Genomic DNA, 19,628 nt, shown 5'->3' on the forward strand with positions numbered 1-19,628 from the left:
AGCATCCTGAGAGAAAAGTTGGACATAAGAAACATCAAATGTGGCATGCAAGAGAGATGACTGTGCTGCTATGGTCATGTGATGCTTATGGATGAGGACAGCTGTGTGAAGAAGTGTTGCATTCTAATGGTGGAGGAGACTTGTGGAAGAGGTAAACCCAGGAAGACATGGGATGAGGTGGTGAAGCATGATCTTCAAATGTTGGCCCTCATAGATGCAATAATAAACATCTGAGACCTTTGGAGATATGCTATGCTTGAGAAGGCCCATCAAGCCAAGTGAGATCATAGTCGTGGTCAATGCCAGCATCGCGTAACTAGCCCACTCGTTAAAAGTAACCTTCAATTGCTGAGCGATTTGCTGTGCTTGTGAAGACCTGCTGTACCAAGTGCCGTCTGACTGGCACCCATGCTGGTGGCATGTAAAAAGCACCCACTGCACTCTTGGAGAGGTTGATGTTAGGAAGGGCATCCAGCTGTAGAAACCTTGCTAACTCAGATTTGAACCTGGTGCAGCCCCCCCCCCCATCCGGGGTACCAGTTTTCAGTCAAACTGTCCTGCCAATGCCAGCATGGAAAGTGGACATTAAATGATGATGATGAAAGTAAATTTGAACATACTGACTTTTACTGTCTTTATAGTTTTATATTTCTAATTACAGGTGTGATAAATTGCTGGTGGATTTCAGTCAGGTGACTGATGAGAGTTACTTCTACAGTTGTATGTGGCAGTGTATCTACACTTTCCCTGCTGCTAGACTTCAGGCAATCACTTTCTTATTGGCACACTACAATAAAAAGCAGAGCATGGAAGATCAGCTGTATATGATGGGCCTTAATATCGACCTCATGGTAATTCATTTTGATGATGTTTATTGCATAGAAGGATAGTTAACATTACATTTTTTTCCCTTAGCCTCACATATATAAGAGAGAGTGTTCAGTGTTAAAGAACATTTTTAAAGAAATGTTTCTCCACAACTTAAAAATAAAACAACAGTGTGTCACACAGATATAATGAGAATTACACATTTAGAAAAGACATTTTATTACAAACTTGAGTATGTGGGGGAAAAAAAAGGACTGGAAATTTTTTGATGTGAATGTATTTTTCTTTTAAATATCCTCATATTTAAAAAAAAAATTGTTTTCTGTTAGAATTTTCCAAAAAGTGTTTTTTTTCACTTTTTAGTATCAGTTACAAAAGTGTATCACCTGGAATAATATACACTGGTAAATGTTGCAAATCTGTTCGTTTTTCATTATTTACATAAAATTACTTGATGACAATAATGTTTTAAAGATGTTTTTGAAGTTTCTATGGAGGCAGTGTAAGTTTGTCACAAGGCATCTAGCTTGTGTGTAATTGATGCCTGTATAAAAAAAATGTTGGTATCATGTGTACATTGTTAGAAGTGATAGCATGTTGAGTGCTAATGTACAGGATGTAAAGCTTGAGAAATGACCAAACCTTGGAATAAACTAGAGTTAATAGTCAGAAAGACCCCCATCAGCACACACTTCTGAGGAACACTTTGAATGGAATCCAGAGCTGTGCAACTTAGCTAAGAGATTCCCACACCAGATAGACCTTGCAGGTGTTAAGTACTTTTACTGACCATGAAACTTTTAGAAGTGAAAGATCAGTTGGGTATGACATAGACCAAGTCTCTGGTAGATCAGCTTTTTCTGGAATTGTATTAAGGAAGCAGAAACATGCAAAATGGAGTGGTTTTGCTGTTATTTTCAACTAAACACACTCACATACATTTACTACCCTTCATTAGCACACCCCTTATCTTCTCTCAACCTTTACACACCGAACATACTCTACTCACATTAACAAAAATCATGAAAACATCCTCCAGTAGAGATATAAATATGTAGTTTCCTTCACTAGCACCAAGACATGGTCACTACATTTACAACAGCTATACCCTCTCAAGTCTCTGATGATGACTTATGGCAACTACGTATGGAGAACATTGCAAAAACTGTATATCAAAGACTAGGCCTTCTCTTCAGGACTAGAAACTACTTTTGCTCTACATAGCTGCTGATCACATACATGGCACTGCAAGAGTATTGCTTATCTGTGAGGGAATACTTATTGCACACACAAACAAACACAACAGTCTAGGTTTCCCCATCTCCCCAAAAAGGCCAGCTGCCTGAAGAGAAACATTCTTTTGTAAACATTCATTCACTAATACTGTACAACAACAAACCCTCTTCAATGCTGTGTCTTCCCTCTGTTTCTTCTACTGTTACTATAATAGCTACTGTTCCTCTAAACCAGCAAATTGTGAACCCTCTGTGTTCAATCCTACCTATTCATCCATCTTCCTCTTATATTCTGTGGAGGCCCAGTGGTTAGGGCAGCAGACTCGCAGTCATAGGATCGCGGTTTCGATACCCAGACCGGGCATTGTGAGTGTTTATTGAGCAAAAACACCTAAAGTACCACGAGGCTCCGGCAGGGGATGGTGTCGAACCCTGCTGTACTCTTCCACCACAACTTTCTCTCACTCTTACTTCCTGTTTCTGTTGTGCCTGTAATTCAAAGGGTCAGCCTTGTCACACTGTGTCACGCTGAATATCCCCGAGAACTACGTTAAGGGTACACGTGTCTGTGGATTGCTCAGCGACTTGCACGTTAATTTCACAAGCAGGCTGTTCTGTTGATCGTATCAACTGGAACCCTCGACATCGTAATCGATGGAGTGCCAACACCTCTTATATTCCATATTCTGTCTCACCACCAACTACATATTTAAACAGTTTACCCAAATCTGTATCCCTAGAACTTTCAAACCTTCAGAAACTTACTATTTGCAGCCATTTTCCATACCAGCTTGGTAGGCCTGCAAAGACTATAGGTGTATACTTTCCTCTCTATAAAAAAAAAAAAAAAAAAAAAAAAAAAGTGATATCAAGGCATATATTTTTTTTTATGAGGTATTTTCAGAAATATTTTTAATATTTCCACCAATATCCACAGCTAGAAAGATTGCTATATTTACTCATCAGTACATAACATCTTTTTCTAAAGAGTATCTAAATATAGAAAAATGTGTCCGCTGAAGTCATACACGTTTGATAGTCATAACATTACTAACTTTTGCGAAGTTGTCATATTGTTAGGTAAATCCACTTCACAAATGTTTCATGAAGCGGTTACGGAGATATATATACTGAGTTGTTGTATATGTGTTTGTATTTTGTTTCTTCTGTTTCTCTTGTGAAAGTTTGATGCATGAAGTACAAATTATTTGTTTTTCCTTTTTTTTCTTGTTCTGCAGTGTCACACACACACACACACACACATATATACACATGTATACGACGGGTTTCTTTCAGTTTCCGTCTATCAAATCCACTCACAAGGCTTTGGTCGGCCTGAGGCTATAGTAGAAGACACTTGCCCAAGGTGCCACGCAGTGGGACTGAACCCAGAACCATGTGGTCCGTAAGCAAGCTACTTACCACACAGCCACTCCAGAACATTTTTAAAGAAATTTTTCTCAACAACTTAAAAAAGGAAAAACAATGTGTCACATAGATAATGAGAATTACACATATAGAAAAGACATTACAAACTTGATTAATTAGTATGTGGAAAAACAAAAAAAGAACTGGAAATCTTTTGATGTGAGTGTATTTTTCCTTTAAATATTCCCATATTAAAAAAAAAAAATCATTGTTTTCTGTTAGAATCTTCCAAAAAGAGTTTTTTTTCACTTTTTAGTATCAGTTATACACTGGTAAATGTTGCAAATCTGTTAGTTTTTCATTATTTACATAAAATTGCTTAATGACAGTAATTTATTTTTTTCATTTTGTATTCCATCTCATAGGTACAAGCAGCATGTACAGCTGTTCAAGATAGCATTGTCCTAGTTCAGAGAAGTCTGTTAGATTTTCTCTTGATAGCATTCCCTATGCATAATGCTCAGTTGACCAAAGCTGATATGTTGAAGATTCTGAAAGCTTCTGTTACTGTAATACTACGCAGGGACATGTCTTTGAATCGAAGATTATATGCTTGGTTGTTGGGCACTGATTGTAATGGAGTCCCTTTAGCAGGTGAGATATATTCAAGAGATATTTGTTGATAAAAATAATGGAAATTCTGTTAAATTATGATAGTAACCATAACCAGCAAAATTCTTCTAGTTATTTTTTTGGTTATTTAGCATATTTTGATTTGGTGTACTAATCCTTTGAGTGAATGAATATTTTTTCATCTTATAGAATTAAATTTAAAAAAAAATTTTTTTATCCCCCCCCCCCCCCACACAATCACACACAGCTGCTCTTTTAGTCACAATTTTGACTTGGTACTTATCTTATATTCTCTTATTTGATAAAAAATATAATGAAATTATAATACTTTTGGTCACATTTAGATATAAAATCAAATGTATAGTTTAATTATGATTATGCAAAAACAAATGAATTAAAGCTTTGTTTACACTAAAATAAATTTATTATAATTAACTAATTTTATGCTTAGTCAAATTTGATAAGAGAAAGCTTAGTAAATGCAAGAAATATGCATATGTATGTATGTGTGTGTAAACGATTAAATATAAAATTGCATATATCTAATTCTAGTCAAAAAAAAAATACAATTGTATATTGAAACTATCAACTGACTAATTAATGAAACTATGTATAGTAATGAAGTCTATCTTGTGACAGATGTAACATTGTAATATAAATAGAAAGTTTTGTTGGAAATAAATACTTGCAAGAAACAAGAAAAAAGCCATTGCTAGTATTACAATGATCACACGACAAATTTCTTTTGATACGGTAATGATTATAATTGTTTGACAATTTAGATAATGTTGGGAAAGCAGTTACAGAAATCACAACATATTCCTTTCCCCTGCCCTCCAGCCAAATTTTAATGTTCAGATGTATGTAACTTCAACATTTAAAAACATTGGTCCATAACTTTTTTTTTTTTTTTGGCCAAATATTCAGTATTTGACTTTCAGGAATTTCCAAGTTATTAAGAATATATATAAAAATAAAAATTAAATAAAATCACTTTTCAAATTGAGTTTAAGAGTGAACCACTTGAATTGACTGAAAAGCAAAAATATAACCTCCATTTTTCTTGACCTTTATTTATGTTAATTCAAATTAAATACAAATATCCTAATAGTATTTTAGAATATTTTTCTTCCCTTTTTTTTTTCTCATTAGGTGCAATTGATGCTCGGCAACGTCACTCTACTTTGTCTAATGATTCAGTTGAGAATAATACTGCTTCCAGTGAAGGAGAAAAGGACCAATCTTACTTTCATACTTTTTCAAAAGACTTACTTGTCTTAGCTCTGAAAGCTCGACTCTACGAAAGTTCTTGCACACCAGATTATCCTAATGATGAGTCATCTGCAAAAGCTTCCATATTACAGCCATTCCGAATTCTCATCAGTCTCTTGGATAAACCTGAAATTGGACCGGTGATCTTAGAAAATGTGCTATGGGCTCTTTTCCGAAGTCTTTATAAAGAGTGTAAAGTTCCTTCATCAAATTCTAAGACAGCTTCCCCACAACGTGATGAGAAAGTTATTACTGAACTTTTGAAGACTGCTAATTTGCTTTTTAACTCTTTTGAACCTTTTTATATTTGGGATTTTATTGGAAGAATGTTTGAATTGGCCTGCCAGAAGAGTTCTATGCAGGTTCACACAGCAAAAGTTAACCATTCTGATTTAGAATCTCCCTCTGACATGCCTGATTTCATCGAACTTTGTGAATTGTGTAACTTCCTTCTTGATGTTATTTCATTAGTAAGTAAAGCAATATTATCAAAATATTATTCAAAAACTTTGTATTTTCTAGGTTCTCACAAAGTACTTTATATATATGTATGTGTATATATATATATATATATATATATATATATATATATATATATATATATATATATATATATATATATATATATATATTACGCCGTATGTAAATAAACAAGTTTGTTTTCAAAGCGCTGAAATGTATGATAGAACAAGTAGAAAGATAAATTTTATTCAACGCATAGATACTGAACAGTATAGATATAAAGGATAAAATCCTATTTTTTTTCTTTTTAAAAGCAGGAAAAAAAATGGATTTTATCCTTTATATCTATACTGTTCAGTATATATATATCTAATATGATAAATGCGAATATCAGTGTGTCACACTTTTTCAACTTTACTTCTAGGAGGCTGTAGCCCAACATATCATACCATTTTGGAATCAGGCCAGCACTGTGAGTAAATTGAAAGCATTCTGGGCTGAATCCGGACCTGCAATCCTGAAATTTTGGATTCCCAACTTTTCAGTACTGTGATTGTTTCCGGCTGTTTTTTTGTGTGATTTTCTGCAACAAATTGTTTGGGAATGGTTGAAATTAATTGTAAAATCCAGCAATTATTTTTGGAGTTTTTTTTTTTTTTTTTTTGCGTGATTTTTTGCAACGAATATGATCATCATTGGGATATGACTCTGGAGGAAGCAATTGCAACAAATTCTCCAAATCAAGTCAGGGATCTGTTTGCAGATCTTCCCATTTGGGCTCAGTAGCTTAAAAGCTGCCCTATTGGGCGATAAATAGATAGAGCAAGCATCCTTTACTTGAAAAATGGGTAAGGGTTAGAGACAAGAAGAGCATCTGCTTGTGAAACTACTTCAACAACATATTTGTTTAATAAATGCTAGCATTAAAAAATTAATGGAAAAGCAAGGTTGAGCAGACTTCTTAGAATTATCTTTGTTAACAACTGCCACTAGAAGTTTGTTTACTCCAACTAAGAAGGAAATTTATGTTGAGAAGTTTTGCATATAGCTTTCAGTTCATCTCCATTTAACCTATTTATCTATATCTAATTTACTCAGCATGGACTTGACAACAGAACGTGGGACCCTGACAAAAGCTTTTTCTATTTTGCCAATGTAGTTTGTTTTGGTTATCAACATCTGTTGCAATTGTTTTGCTAGATATATGATGTAAGGGATTCCATGCACATGTACAAACTTAAGCTGCATTGTACCAAACTTTATTGTGTCTTATACTAATTTTGCTACAATTCACTTTATCACTTTCATCAATTGATTCATCAGCTTAAGAGATCTTAGGCTGAGGTCTCTTTCTTTTCACTGTCACTAAATGTTGTCTTGTGATTTCAAATACTTAACACATAAAGCGCAGGCACAGGTCAACAGGCCACGATCATGGCCCAGATAGATGCAGTTAATTTATGGACGTTTGTTGGAGTCTAATGTCACTCAGATGATCCAATAGCCCCAAAATGCAAGAGGACTAGTAGTTCAACTATTGACTTTTCAGATGATGTGAAACTTGCTTCCATTATATACTAAGAAGATATTTTAACTATTTTTTGTTTTTTATGTGTGTATTGTAGTTTCATTTTCATAAAATGTGCTCAGCAGTCCATGCTATGTAAGTGCAAATCCCAGTGCTTTATGGGTTAATACTACTTAATCCTTTTGACAAGGCTCCTGCTATCTGCATTCATCCTAAGCTAAATTATTGTCATACTGCTTACCCTGTTTTCATGATATTGCACCTTGCTAATAACTTATTCTCAACTCATTTGAAGATTGTTGATTAATTCAAAATTCTCTTATAAATGGACCATTTCATGTATTTCTGGATATGTGAAATTGATTCAGTTCTCATACTTTAGTGAATTCCAGACAATTGTTTGGCTGGTTGGCTGGCTTTCAGATATAAGACAGCTAACTTTATTTCTGTCATAGAATTCCAAGAGCTTTATTCTCTCATTTCTTTTGCCATTGCTGTAGACTCTAAGTACATCAAATTTTCATTCAAGTAATGATAAAGATTTAGAAAAGAAGCATTTAAAAAAATTTTTACAGCAACATATGAAAAATCATGAATAATACTGATTGGAAATTTTGTTGAAATGAGTGATAAATATTTTTTATGAGTTTTTGTCTTTTTTTTTTCTCTAAAATATAAATTTATTGGTTTTGCGTAGATAAACTGTTTGCTAGAATAATTATATTGCCTTTTGTTATTGTTATTTTTTATTCGTAACTTTTATATTTCATTTTGCAGGAAACATATTTGGAAACACAGACGGAGTTTCTTCCAAATCTTCTTCGGAGAATGATAACATCATTGATACATTACAGTGATAAGCTACAGAGCAATCAGATAATGTATAGTCTTAAGTTGTGTGATAAAATTTTAACTCGTGCCCAACCATCCATGACAGTCATTGAGACTGGGGATCAAGAAGAGGTTGTAAATAATGTATTTTCTGTGGACAACTACTCAAATGAAAGACAAAAATCAGAAAGTTCAGCAAGTTCAACTAGTGAGGATCTTACTATTGAAAGTACTGATTCAGGTGCCTTAAATGATTTTGAAACTCTTTCAAGTCCTCAGATTCTAAAATGCGAGACTGAATCCGTCAATCAGAATTCACAAATTGAGATGACTGAATGTACACCTATAAACCATGTAGCAAATCTGAGGGCAACATTCTACAGGATGACCAATTCTCCAATAAAATCTGCTGACAAAATAGTCAGTGCTCCATTGACTCTAATGCAAGCTTGTGTTCAGTGTTTCCAAGATTTTTTTCATACTTTTGTATCTCATAGAATATTCAATGAAGACACCTCTGTTAACAATCTCCTGGACTCGATCACTTTACCTCTGGATTCAATACGCTGTTCAGATAAAGATTCTGTGATTGGTAGCTCCTCTTCTGTATACAGCCAAGATGAAACTTTACGCAAGCAAAGTATGGAAAACAGATTACCTCAGAAGATATCCGTAAAATCAGATTCAGATTTTTGTGAGGCATTTACATGGGCATGTCGTCTACTTGTTGAATTTGCCAGTTTCCCTATTTATTGTACAGATTATCACAAAATATTAGAACAGTCTTTCCAACAAGGTACATTTATTGACATTTTTACTTGGATTTTTTTTTTTTTTTTTTCAGATTCTATTTCTACCCTCATTCTTGATCACTTTCTCTCTCTCCTTCCTTCTCTTGCTCTTCTTTCTGGCTAGGTAACCATGTATTTCCTTTACAACAGCACACCTATTTTGCCCTCTTTCTTGTTAACTCTCTCTCCCCTCTCTCTCTCTCTCTCTCCCTCTCTATCTCTCCCTCTCTCTCTCTCTAGCTTGCACCTATGTACCTCCCCTACACCAAGATACACTCTAATTTTTCATCATCTGACATAAGATCACTTCCTCCAATGTCCCCTCCTATCTGAAAGATTCCTTGTCTTGCAAGTCATTTAGTGACCCTGCCAGTGCTGGTGCCACATTAAAAGCATCTAGTCCACACTGTAACATGGTTGGCATTTGGAAGGATATCCAGCTGTAAAAACATGTCAAAACTGACTTTGCCTGTATTTATGCCACATAAAAAGCATTCAGCCTACTCTACAGGGTAGTTGGTGTTAGGAAGGGCATTCAGCTGTAAAAACCATGCCAAAACAGACACAGAAGTATAGTGCAGTCTTCTGCCTGGTCAGCTCCTGTCAAACCATTCAACCCATGCCAGCATATAAGAAGAATGTTAAACAATGATGATGATGATTCTTCTTCAAACTTGATGTAAAAGTAGACAAAATACTGTTCTACCTTCACAATTGTTTCTAATTATAGATACAAAACCTGAAATTTTGGAGGGAGAGAGTTAGTCAATTAAACTATTTCTAGTAGTTGACTGACATTTTATTTTATCAACCCAGTGCTCTAGTGATTCTGCCATTCCACTAGGCACAAAGCCAGAAATTTTGTGGGTAGGGTTTGTTGATTATATTGACCCAGTACTTGGTTGTAACTTTATTTTGTTAACATGGGAAGAATGAAAGGCAAAGTTGGAACTCAAAATTTAAAGAGCCAGAACATATATCACAAAGCATTTTGTCTGGCACTTCAATGTACTACCCTCTTGATGATAATAATAATAACTACCAGGACCTGTGAATATTTCACAGAATTAATAGTAAACCTATTGGGTTATACCTGAAAACTTTATCCAAGATCAAGTGAATGGCAAGTTTGAGATGCACATGCATTAAATGATAGGTGATATAAAACAGTTTTTCAATATGCACTCACCATTTCCACCACCACCATCATCTCTCATTGCCTTTTTAATTTCACCATCAGAACATCACCCCTCTGCTAAAATTATATTCCTAACTCACCTCGATATCACTATGTTCAACTAATTTTTTTAGCCACATAATAAATATTACGTTCCCCCTACCACATGTCATGGACACTTCTCTCTCCTTTTTCTTTCTCTCTCTTTCTACCTCACTCTTCACCTTGTCCTCTTTTTCTTTCTCTTGTTCTCTCTTTCTCTTCAACTAATCATGTGAAAGTGTTACAATTATGTTCCCCCCACCTCACGTCATGAGCACTTCTCTCTCTCTCTCTCTCTTTTTTCTTTTCCTCTTTTTCTCTAATCATGTGAAAGTGTTGACGGGCTAAGTATCGTAATGACAAGCAATTATTATAAGATAATAATAACAGTAGTAGTAGTAGTAGTAGTGGTGAGGATAATGTTTGCTTCCAAAAGCCTATTGCTATCATGGGTTGCCATTATTTGAAAAAAAACCATCATCATTTTAATGTCTACTTTTCCATGCTTAATGCATCAAAAGGAATTTGTTGAGGCAAATCCAGGTGTAACATACTGGTATTTTTTACTTGTGTGTGTGTGTGTGTGTGTGTATATATATATATATATATATATATATATATATATACAGAGAGAGAGAGTGTACAAACACATGTAAATACATATGAAAGCTCCTGAAGTCAGTGTTGACATATGAGTTTTCACCTGCATATTTAAAACAATGTTTCTGGGAAATATGTTTTGTTTCATAGTGTCAGTGTTGGAACTACCACCCACTGTGGTTACGATCAACAGGTGTACTATACTCAGTGTTGTATGAATTAATTTTTCATCTATGCTCTACACTCTGTTCTCTATAAATGAGAGTATTACAGACACACACACATACATATAGGGATTTCAATCAATCTTTGCCTTAGTTTATTCTATTTCAGTTTGTAAACAAATTAATTCTATTCTACTTTATAAGTAATAAAGAAAAGGTGATTGATCTGGGTTACTATTTTGATAAGACTGTGGCTATATATATATATATATATATATATATATATATATATATATATATATATATACATACATACATACATACATACATACATACATACACATACATGTGTGCATATGAACCTAATATATAATAAAACTGACAAGGTTTTTAATAAAACAATATCCATGCACACATACATACGCAATGTTTGCAAACTAGCCAATTTGATAAGATGCCAGGTTACCAGCTAAAGATTTCAATGTATTTATCTTTTGACTGGTTACTGCCCTGATTGTGGCTTAGACACTTAACACAGGACTGGCAAGTCAACCTAGCTGTAAATCTCCCTTCCTCCCCCCCCCTCTCTCATTCATGCCTTCCTGTCCCTCTCACAATTTAGCACATTAATGGGCTGGTCTCTCTGAAGTTATCTGGTAAGGCCTCTGAATAGCTATCTGTTAGTAAATACAGTTCAATGCATTTAGCCATTGTTGCACCAGAATACTGATATGCGCAGGGTTGAGTTCAATGTTTTCCTGTGAATTAGCTTAAGAATGTATTTGGCTCTGCCATGCTGATTATCCTCTATAGACACTACACGATGCTTTCAGTGATAGCCTTAAGATCTAATTAGAACCATGTGTGTGTTGTTATTGTATAGTTTTTATGAAGCAGACTTATAAACAAAATGTTCCAGCCATGATTAGCTCACTTTATTTTCAGATAGTGTCCTTTTCTTTTTAAGATAGCCAGGTGTAATTTAAGGGGAATTTGGCCACTGTTTCTAGCATGTTTATTGGACCACAGCGAGAGTTACTATTTAGTGACAGTAATGATTTGCTAAAAGAAGTACAGAACTTGAGTGGTAATTTATTTTATCAATTCCAAAAGATAAAAGGCTAAAGGCATTTTCTCCAATGCCCTAATCATTTTGCTTATCCACCAATAATAATAATATGGAGCGGGGCTAGTCAATTACCTCTACTCTAGTGCTCAAATGGTACTTGTTATATCAACCCTTAATGGATGAAAGACAAAGTTGACCTTGATGGGATTTGAACTTAGAATGTAAAGACCCAGAAAAATACTAAGTAATTTACTGATGCACTACTAAGTAATTTACTCACGCCCTAACAATTCTACCAGCTTGCCTCTTAGCAGTAGCAGTAGTACTTCTGAATTTAAGCACAAGGCTAACAATTTTGAGTGACAGGGTTAGTCAATTACATTAACCCCAGTACTTGACTGATTAATAACAGCTGCTAGCAGCAGCTTTGAAAAACACACACACACACACACGCACACGCACACGCACACACACACACACACACACACACACACACACACACACACACACACACACCCCTTCCTTCCTCCCTTCCTCATATTACTGTGCTTTGCTTGTCCATATATATCAGATATGTCTGTTTGTTCCTTCTCTATATGAACTATCTGTTATACAGAAATTTCATAACTTTGAAATCAAAAGCTGTAGTATATTTTTCACTTTATAGTATTTAAAAAATTGTGTAATTTACATATATTGTTATGCTGCACATGGCCTCCCGAAACCATGTACAACACAGCAGTCTATGTCCGATAGCTCAGAAGACCTCATAGGCAAGCTCAACAAACCAACTTGCTTAGAGTGGAAGATTCAGTAGTCAAAGAAGTTAGGAGAGTTAAAAATAACAAACAGAACCATTGAGTATAACTAGTATACAAGAACTTTAATTAAGAGACCAATAACATTTATGGAATAAATAAGCAGTTCTTTAAAGAGTTCTTTCATTTACCTCTGAAATGTGTAGACTTCTTTTGGTGAGCTCTTCTTTCGTTCACCAATCTAATGATTTATTTTTTATCTTGTTTTTCTATCTCTTTTTTTTTTTCTGAATGAACTCTTGTTACTTCTGAATTTACTGTACCATTCTGCCTTCCTTACGTTGCCAAGTTCACTATTTTCGCAGCCAGTTCAAAACCTTCCACTGTTCATATTAACCACCAAAACCAACTTCATACTCAACACCTAATACTGTGTCAACTGTTCCACATGAATTTTGCCCAGCACCATTTCACACATCAATCGTGTGGCACCGGCTACTACATAAAGACCTACTCACATCAGCTTTCATCCTGTTGCACATCATCTTCTAGCAGGAAGTAACTCACCATGTGGGCAATAATAGTCTTTATACTACACCCACACTGTAAATGTGCACCAAAATCATACCACCTACACCTTAAACAGTCACATGACCCCAAAGAGTTTTTTTTCTGTCTTCACTTGCTAAACCAGAGAGCAGTGTTCTAATTCATGTTGTGCAAATGAGAAATTATCTGAATATATTTTTTTAATTCATAACAATGCACACACACACACACACACACACACACACACACAACCATCATTCCTGTGACTACTTTCCAAAATGCATGCATTGAATACTTTGATAGACTCAATGCAATGGGTTGAAGGACCATGTCATGCTCCAGTTTCTCAGTTTTGATATGATTTCTATGACGATGTCTTTCCTAATGCCAGGGTATAGTGAGTGCTTCCCTCCACTCTTAGTACTGACACCAGTGAGGTCACCTCATAACTCACAAGACTAAAGCACCTTCTTGACTGAAAGGGAAGATAGGGGATAAGGGCATTGCTTTATGCAAAGCATTGAAAGATTAAAATATGATAGGTTGAGTAAGGACAAGAAGAGATTCATAACAATCTTGCATGTTACAGAGGCAAATGTGGGAGTAGCTGGAGTGGTACCTGAGAAAAAGGGTAAATATGGCAGTAATTAGATGTCAGAATGTATTCTTAAAGCAATATGTCCAAGAAAGTGAATAGAAGAGAGTATAGATACAGAAAAATCAGGCAGTGTGATAGAGTTTCAAGAGTGTAGGAGGAGTGTAAGAGATGGAGGTAGCCAGATGTATATAGGGGATGAATGTAGTGGAAGGTGAACAAAGGGGTAGGGTAAATATGAGTTGAGATTATAATCATAAGAATGAGGGTTGGATGCTAATTGAGAGTAGCTCTCAAAAGCTGGCAGTTCAGAAATGCTAATATAATATAAGGTAACATTACTGACAGCCACAGAATAATACAGTAGATAGGAGATTGATGGAGGTATGAATGATAGGGAGCTAAGGATTTCATTTGAGTGTAGAGAGGGTGAGAGATGGATATAAATATAGGTGAGCAGGCTCATAGTAAGAATGAGGGATGGCTGTCAATAGAAATTAGCTCAGGAGATTGACCCAGATGTAGCGGGAGAGTCTAAAGATATACCTCAAGTAACAGTAAACATTTTTCAGCTTATTATCAACAGGACAAAATTCAGCTATGTGTTGTAAACTCTTTTTTTTTTTCCTTTTCCTATTTGTGCATTTTTTTTTGTACAAGAACATGACGTAGACACACACACACACACACACACACACACAAACATTGCGTATTTGATGGCATATAAGATGCATTTTTTTTTTTTTTTTAATGTCAAAGGGAAAAAAATCACTCTGGGTTCTATACACGAAGTTGGGTCTATAATGCATGCTTTAATACACTAAAACTTTTTCCCGGAATATGTGCTGCTGAAACTAGGGTTCCTCTAATATATCCAGGTATCTTTTATGCCATCAGATGTGGTAATATTATAAATAATTAACTGTTTCTTTTAATTTTTTTATTTATTAATTTTTCTATTTATCTTTTTTTATATATTTGTTGTTATTTACAGAAGAGGACTCTGCACTACCTCCGTGGCTGCAAGATTTGATTCTCTGTAGTTGCTTTGTTGACAATTTCCATATTCAAGTGGCAGCAATTTCTACGATGCTGGATTTGGTTAGTCTGACTCAGTCAGTAGAATGTGAGTCTCGTAGCAAAGATGATGGAGGCAGTGAACGGAAGCCATCATCTGGCAATGATGGTGGAACCATATCAGTAGTTATTTTGCCAGCACTGCTGCCCAGGCATCTCAAATATCTTAATAACAATACTCTTTTCTATCAGGTTTGTTTGGTTTTTGACTTTGAATATTTTAAAATGTTTTTAAGTAATAGTGGTTTTCATTTTTCAGCATCTTAAATAGTCTATAGATTATATTGGGTTGAACATTACTTCAAATTTAGATATTTGCACCTGTTATATAAAATGGTATGTTTCTGTGCTTTTGTAAAAATCATGTGATGAATCTATTAGTTAGGATGGAGCTAGACAAAAGGAATTACTTATGGATTAGCTGTGTTTTCAGTGGGTGTAGTGTGCAGACAGAATGATGGGACTCAGGGAGTGTGTGTTTGTATGTTATTGCAGTGAGTTTTTATTTTGTTATCGATTTATTGTATTTGTTGCTGTATTGTGTTGTATGTTGAGAGAATTCAGTGTGGTATGTATGGTTGTGTGTGTGCATGTATAAATGTGTGCTTAACTGTGTTTTGGTGACTATAATGAGAAGTTGTTTGTGATATGGGGAGTGTGTATATGTTTATGTCATTGTTGTGTTATTGTGACTGTTGCTATGTTGTGTATGTTATATAGGACATATGATTGTATGTATTTGTCTAATGTGTGTAGGTGTCACGTAAGTGTATATGATTGTGTTTATGAAGTTATTAAGGAAATTATATGGAAGGTGGGTATGTGTATTCATGGGAAAGGTGATGCTTTTGTTACATGTGGGTTTGGATGTGTCTAAATGTGTGTGCTTGAGGAGTGATGTGTATGCTAAAGAGGTTTTAGTAGTGATTGAGTCCATAAAGAATGAAGATAAGTTCTCCTTCATGTTGGAGGTAAAAGTTTGGAAAACGTCTGTGTAGGGCTAGGTTGAACATTGAGACATGCTAAGTTTAGTGTTTAGCAGGACAGTAATGGCATGCAAAAAGAGAATCAATACCATAATGTGGTTTTCTGTATTGTGAAACTTATTTTCTTATTGACTTCCATGTTGCAAATTGAAATGTATTCCTATAGAATTTTTCTAAAAAGAAAAAAAATTGTACAGTCACTTTTATGCATGAAAGTATTTTTAACAACACACAGTACAATATGCATAACCATTTGAAGAGAAATACATTAGGAAATAAATGAGAATAAACATTCAGCTTCCATTTTAGTGATCATTGTATTTCTTGACCTGTTACATACAGTCTGATTGTCAATCCACGTAGTAGAGAAGTTCCATATTTAGCATCAGATCAAATTCATGAAGAAGCAATGTCCAGGCAAGTAATGAAATAACCATTACAAATCATTATCCTTTTTTTGCCTATTGCCTTCACTTACATCTGATGGCTTCTTTCAGTCATCTTAAATAAGTGTAATGTTCTATATTGCATATCTGTTAAAATTAAAATGTACAGAATCACACAGTGGTGACAGACAAATCCATTCCAGATATATATTACTCCTAGTATATATCAGGAACTCACCTGTCATAGATGACAAATGAAGGTTCCACCATTTCTAGATGAATGATCTGCACAAATTATTTGTTTATATTGATCAAATGTATGTGCTGTACATTAACTCATTCCCTCCATCAACTTGACATTGTCTGAATAGGTGCAAAATGTGTCACATGTCAGGTATCAAAGTGGATGCAGTGCAACATGAAGTGAAGTGTTTTGCTGAAGAACACAAACATCTGCCCAGTTGGGGAATTGAAGTCACAATCTCATGATCATGAATGCAACACCCTAACCACTAGGCCACTGCCCTCATATAGTTTACAAATATGCTTTGTGTGTGTGTATGTGTATATATATATATATATATATATATATATATAAAGTTTATTTGTGATTTTTAGATTTTAAAATTTATCCAAGCTTTCTGTTTACCTTATAAATAGCAACATATGTGTGTGCATGCATTTATATATTGAATCATATATCTTTATGCTTATTGTAGATGGTTGCACAAAATTTATGGAATCATCTTGATGCATCTACTTCTAATAATCATCAAAGGAGTGTGGAATTGTTCCAGCAACTGCACCAAGTAACACCAAACAGTTGGGTCTGTGAAGATGTGATTGGCAGTGCTCTTGTTGGAGATGAACCAGTAAGTTCTCACATTTCCTGCCTTGTGTTAGAGCAGGGATAAACAACTACTTTTTATCATGGCCCATTTTTTAGCATTGATTGTTTTTTGGGGGGGTTTTTGATGGGGGGGGGGTATTCATGACCAACATGTATATCTTGTCTTACATATGAAAATATCTTTCATTTATACCCATCCATATTTCCATTACTGCCAATGTTTATGTAAGCAAACATGAAACCAATCTGACACAAAAGACTATCTAAAAGTCATCAACTGCTCAATGGATTGCAAATTCAATAAAATTGAGAGAAAAAAACTTGTAAAAAAAGGCCCACATAGAAGAGCTCAGTGGCTTATTTTGACCCCTTCTTCAGAGATTGTTACACTTTGTTAGGATTTCAAAGAAAATTATTTGCAGTGATTCTTTTTTTTCTTGCTCTTTATATTTTGAGTTCAAATTCCACCAAAATCAACTTCACTTTTTATTCCCCTGGATTTGATTAAAGTACCAGTCAAGTACTGGAGTTGAGTTAACCGACCACACCACTATACCAAAACATTCTGGTCTTTGTACCTATGTTAGAAACTTTTGATACTGTTTTTAACCATATTAAAGGTTGAAATAGTGATCATTTGTTTGTTAACATATTTGTTTCTTAAAAATTATTATTAATCATAAAAATAAATGACATTTGAATGTTAGAACAATAGACATAGCAACACTTTACAGTAATTATATTCCTGTATATTCTGAATTCAAATTTCACCAGGGTAACATTGCCTTTATTCTTATGACAGTCAGTGCAATCAACTGTCACCTTTTTTGTGTGTTTGCATTTTCTTTTTCCCCAAAATGTGTGGCATTATGCCTAAGTTGGAGATCATCATTATCATTTTTATTATAAAAGATTGTGAATGCCAGATTTGGTTGAAAACCAAACATGCCAGACTGCAATGCTGCTGTTCTGCACTATCAGACACCCGCTACTTTTCCACCCACCTCCTCTGCTCCACTCATTCCTACACACCTCAAGCTTTGAAGGTCCACTCTGGCACCTTATCTCCACACTTTTTTTCACTTTTCACCTCCACCCTATCATTTCCACCTTCTCTTCTAAATGTGAGTCATGGAGCATCTCAACAGAAAAAAACCTGTTCTGCTCTGACCCTTTTCTCTCGTACTTTACTCCTTTCTAATTGTCATCTCCTGGCATAATCTTGTCCTCCTTGGGGTTTGTAGTCTTGCAAGCAGCATAGCAACCTCACTAGTGTTGGTGGTATGAAAAAGGCACCTAGTGTATGCTGTAAAGTGGTTGACTTTAGGAAGGGTAACTTTACCAGTGAAGACAATGGCTTACAATGCAGCCCTTGGACCCATCAGATCCTGTCAGACTATCCCATGGAAGACAAATGTTAAATGACAGTAACATCTTGTGAGGAATTAATTACATTCTTAGATGAAATTCCACCATGGTCATTTTTACCATTCATTATCCTTGAGTGCCAATCAAACATTTAATCAAATATATCTCTCCCCCTATTCCCCAAATTTGTGCCATTATATCACTCTTATTACTAGCAGCAATAATACATCATTACTTGTAGTAAATTAAACAAAAATACTTCATTAAGTTTCTTTGTTCTTCTAAGTATGTTTTCTTGTTTAATCTTAATTATCCAATGAAACTATTGAGTATTTATGAATAATGTATAATTTTTCTATCAATTTTTGTTTTTTAGAATAAACGCATTGAAGCTTTCCGAAAATTTACTGTTCTCTGGCATTTAATCCGTGATAAGAAAACTAGTCGTGCCCCTGGAATGCCTCTCAGAACATTTGATCGGTAAATATCGACTTCAGATTTACTGTTTAAATACTAATAAAGCACTTGCTATTCTCATACATTTCTTATTCCTTATAGCAAATAAATAAGTGTATTTGCATATTTTCAGGTCAATGTTTGCAGTATTAGATAGTCTCCGGGAAGATACAAGTTCTGCGAAAACACTAGCTAGTACTTGGTTAATGCACACTATACAGCGTGGTGGCATTTACAGAATTTTAGAACCTACCCTTCTTATTCTCTTGCATCCAGATACTGCCAGGTTTGTTATATTTCTATATAAGCATTTGCTACATTTTATATTTTACCTCACTGATCTCTCAATGTTAACCTTCTATTAGATGATTAGACAGACTGACATACATACATGTCAATATGTACGTCAGATTCCAGCCAAAAGAAATTAATACTAAATTTGTAGAGAGACATGTCAAGGTGTGAAATCCAACCTAAATTACTACTTCAAGTTTCATATTGAGTGTAGTGTTTGTGTGTGTCCGGTACAACATCTATGAGGCCAAGGTACAAGAATATTGGCAACATAAGATCAAAGCATAATTCTGCTAACTTCCATGGTTG

The 19,628-nt window shown here is 34.8% G+C and overlaps 1 protein-coding gene across 20 annotated transcripts in view; it reads left to right on the plus strand.

Moving 5' to 3' along the window:
* LOC106884379 (protein DOP1A) overlaps positions 1–19,628 on the plus strand; it is a 141,172-nt gene that overhangs the window by 59,516 nt on the left and 62,028 nt on the right. For 11 of the 20 annotated variants that reach the window (XR_016242160.1, XR_016242161.1, XR_016242163.1 and 8 more), the window contains exons 5-12: positions 662–851; positions 3,857–4,085; positions 5,217–5,806; positions 8,104–8,953; positions 14,897–15,171; positions 17,071–17,223; positions 18,946–19,049; positions 19,159–19,311. Coding sequence is in view for 16 of the 20 variants with exons in the window: in XM_052967989.2 (XP_052823949.2) it covers positions 662–851; positions 3,857–4,085; positions 5,217–5,806; positions 8,104–8,953; positions 14,897–15,171; positions 17,071–17,223; positions 18,946–19,049; positions 19,159–19,311 (2,544 nt within the window). In the remaining 4 variants the exon portion in view is untranslated. Of the gene's footprint in view, positions 1–661; positions 852–3,856; positions 4,086–5,216; positions 5,807–6,222; positions 6,271–8,103; positions 8,954–14,896; positions 15,172–17,070; positions 17,224–18,945; positions 19,050–19,158; positions 19,312–19,628 lie in introns of all 20 variants that reach the window. The other 9 variants (XR_016242158.1, XM_089353341.1, XM_089353358.1 and 6 more) reach the window with 1 other exon arrangement.

The sequence above is a fragment of the Octopus bimaculoides genome, chromosome 1, assembly GCF_046866305.1.
Source record: "Octopus bimaculoides isolate indiv1 chromosome 1, ASM4686630v1, whole genome shotgun sequence".
NCBI classification, from domain to species: Eukaryota; Metazoa; Mollusca; class Cephalopoda; order Octopoda; family Octopodidae; genus Octopus; species Octopus bimaculoides.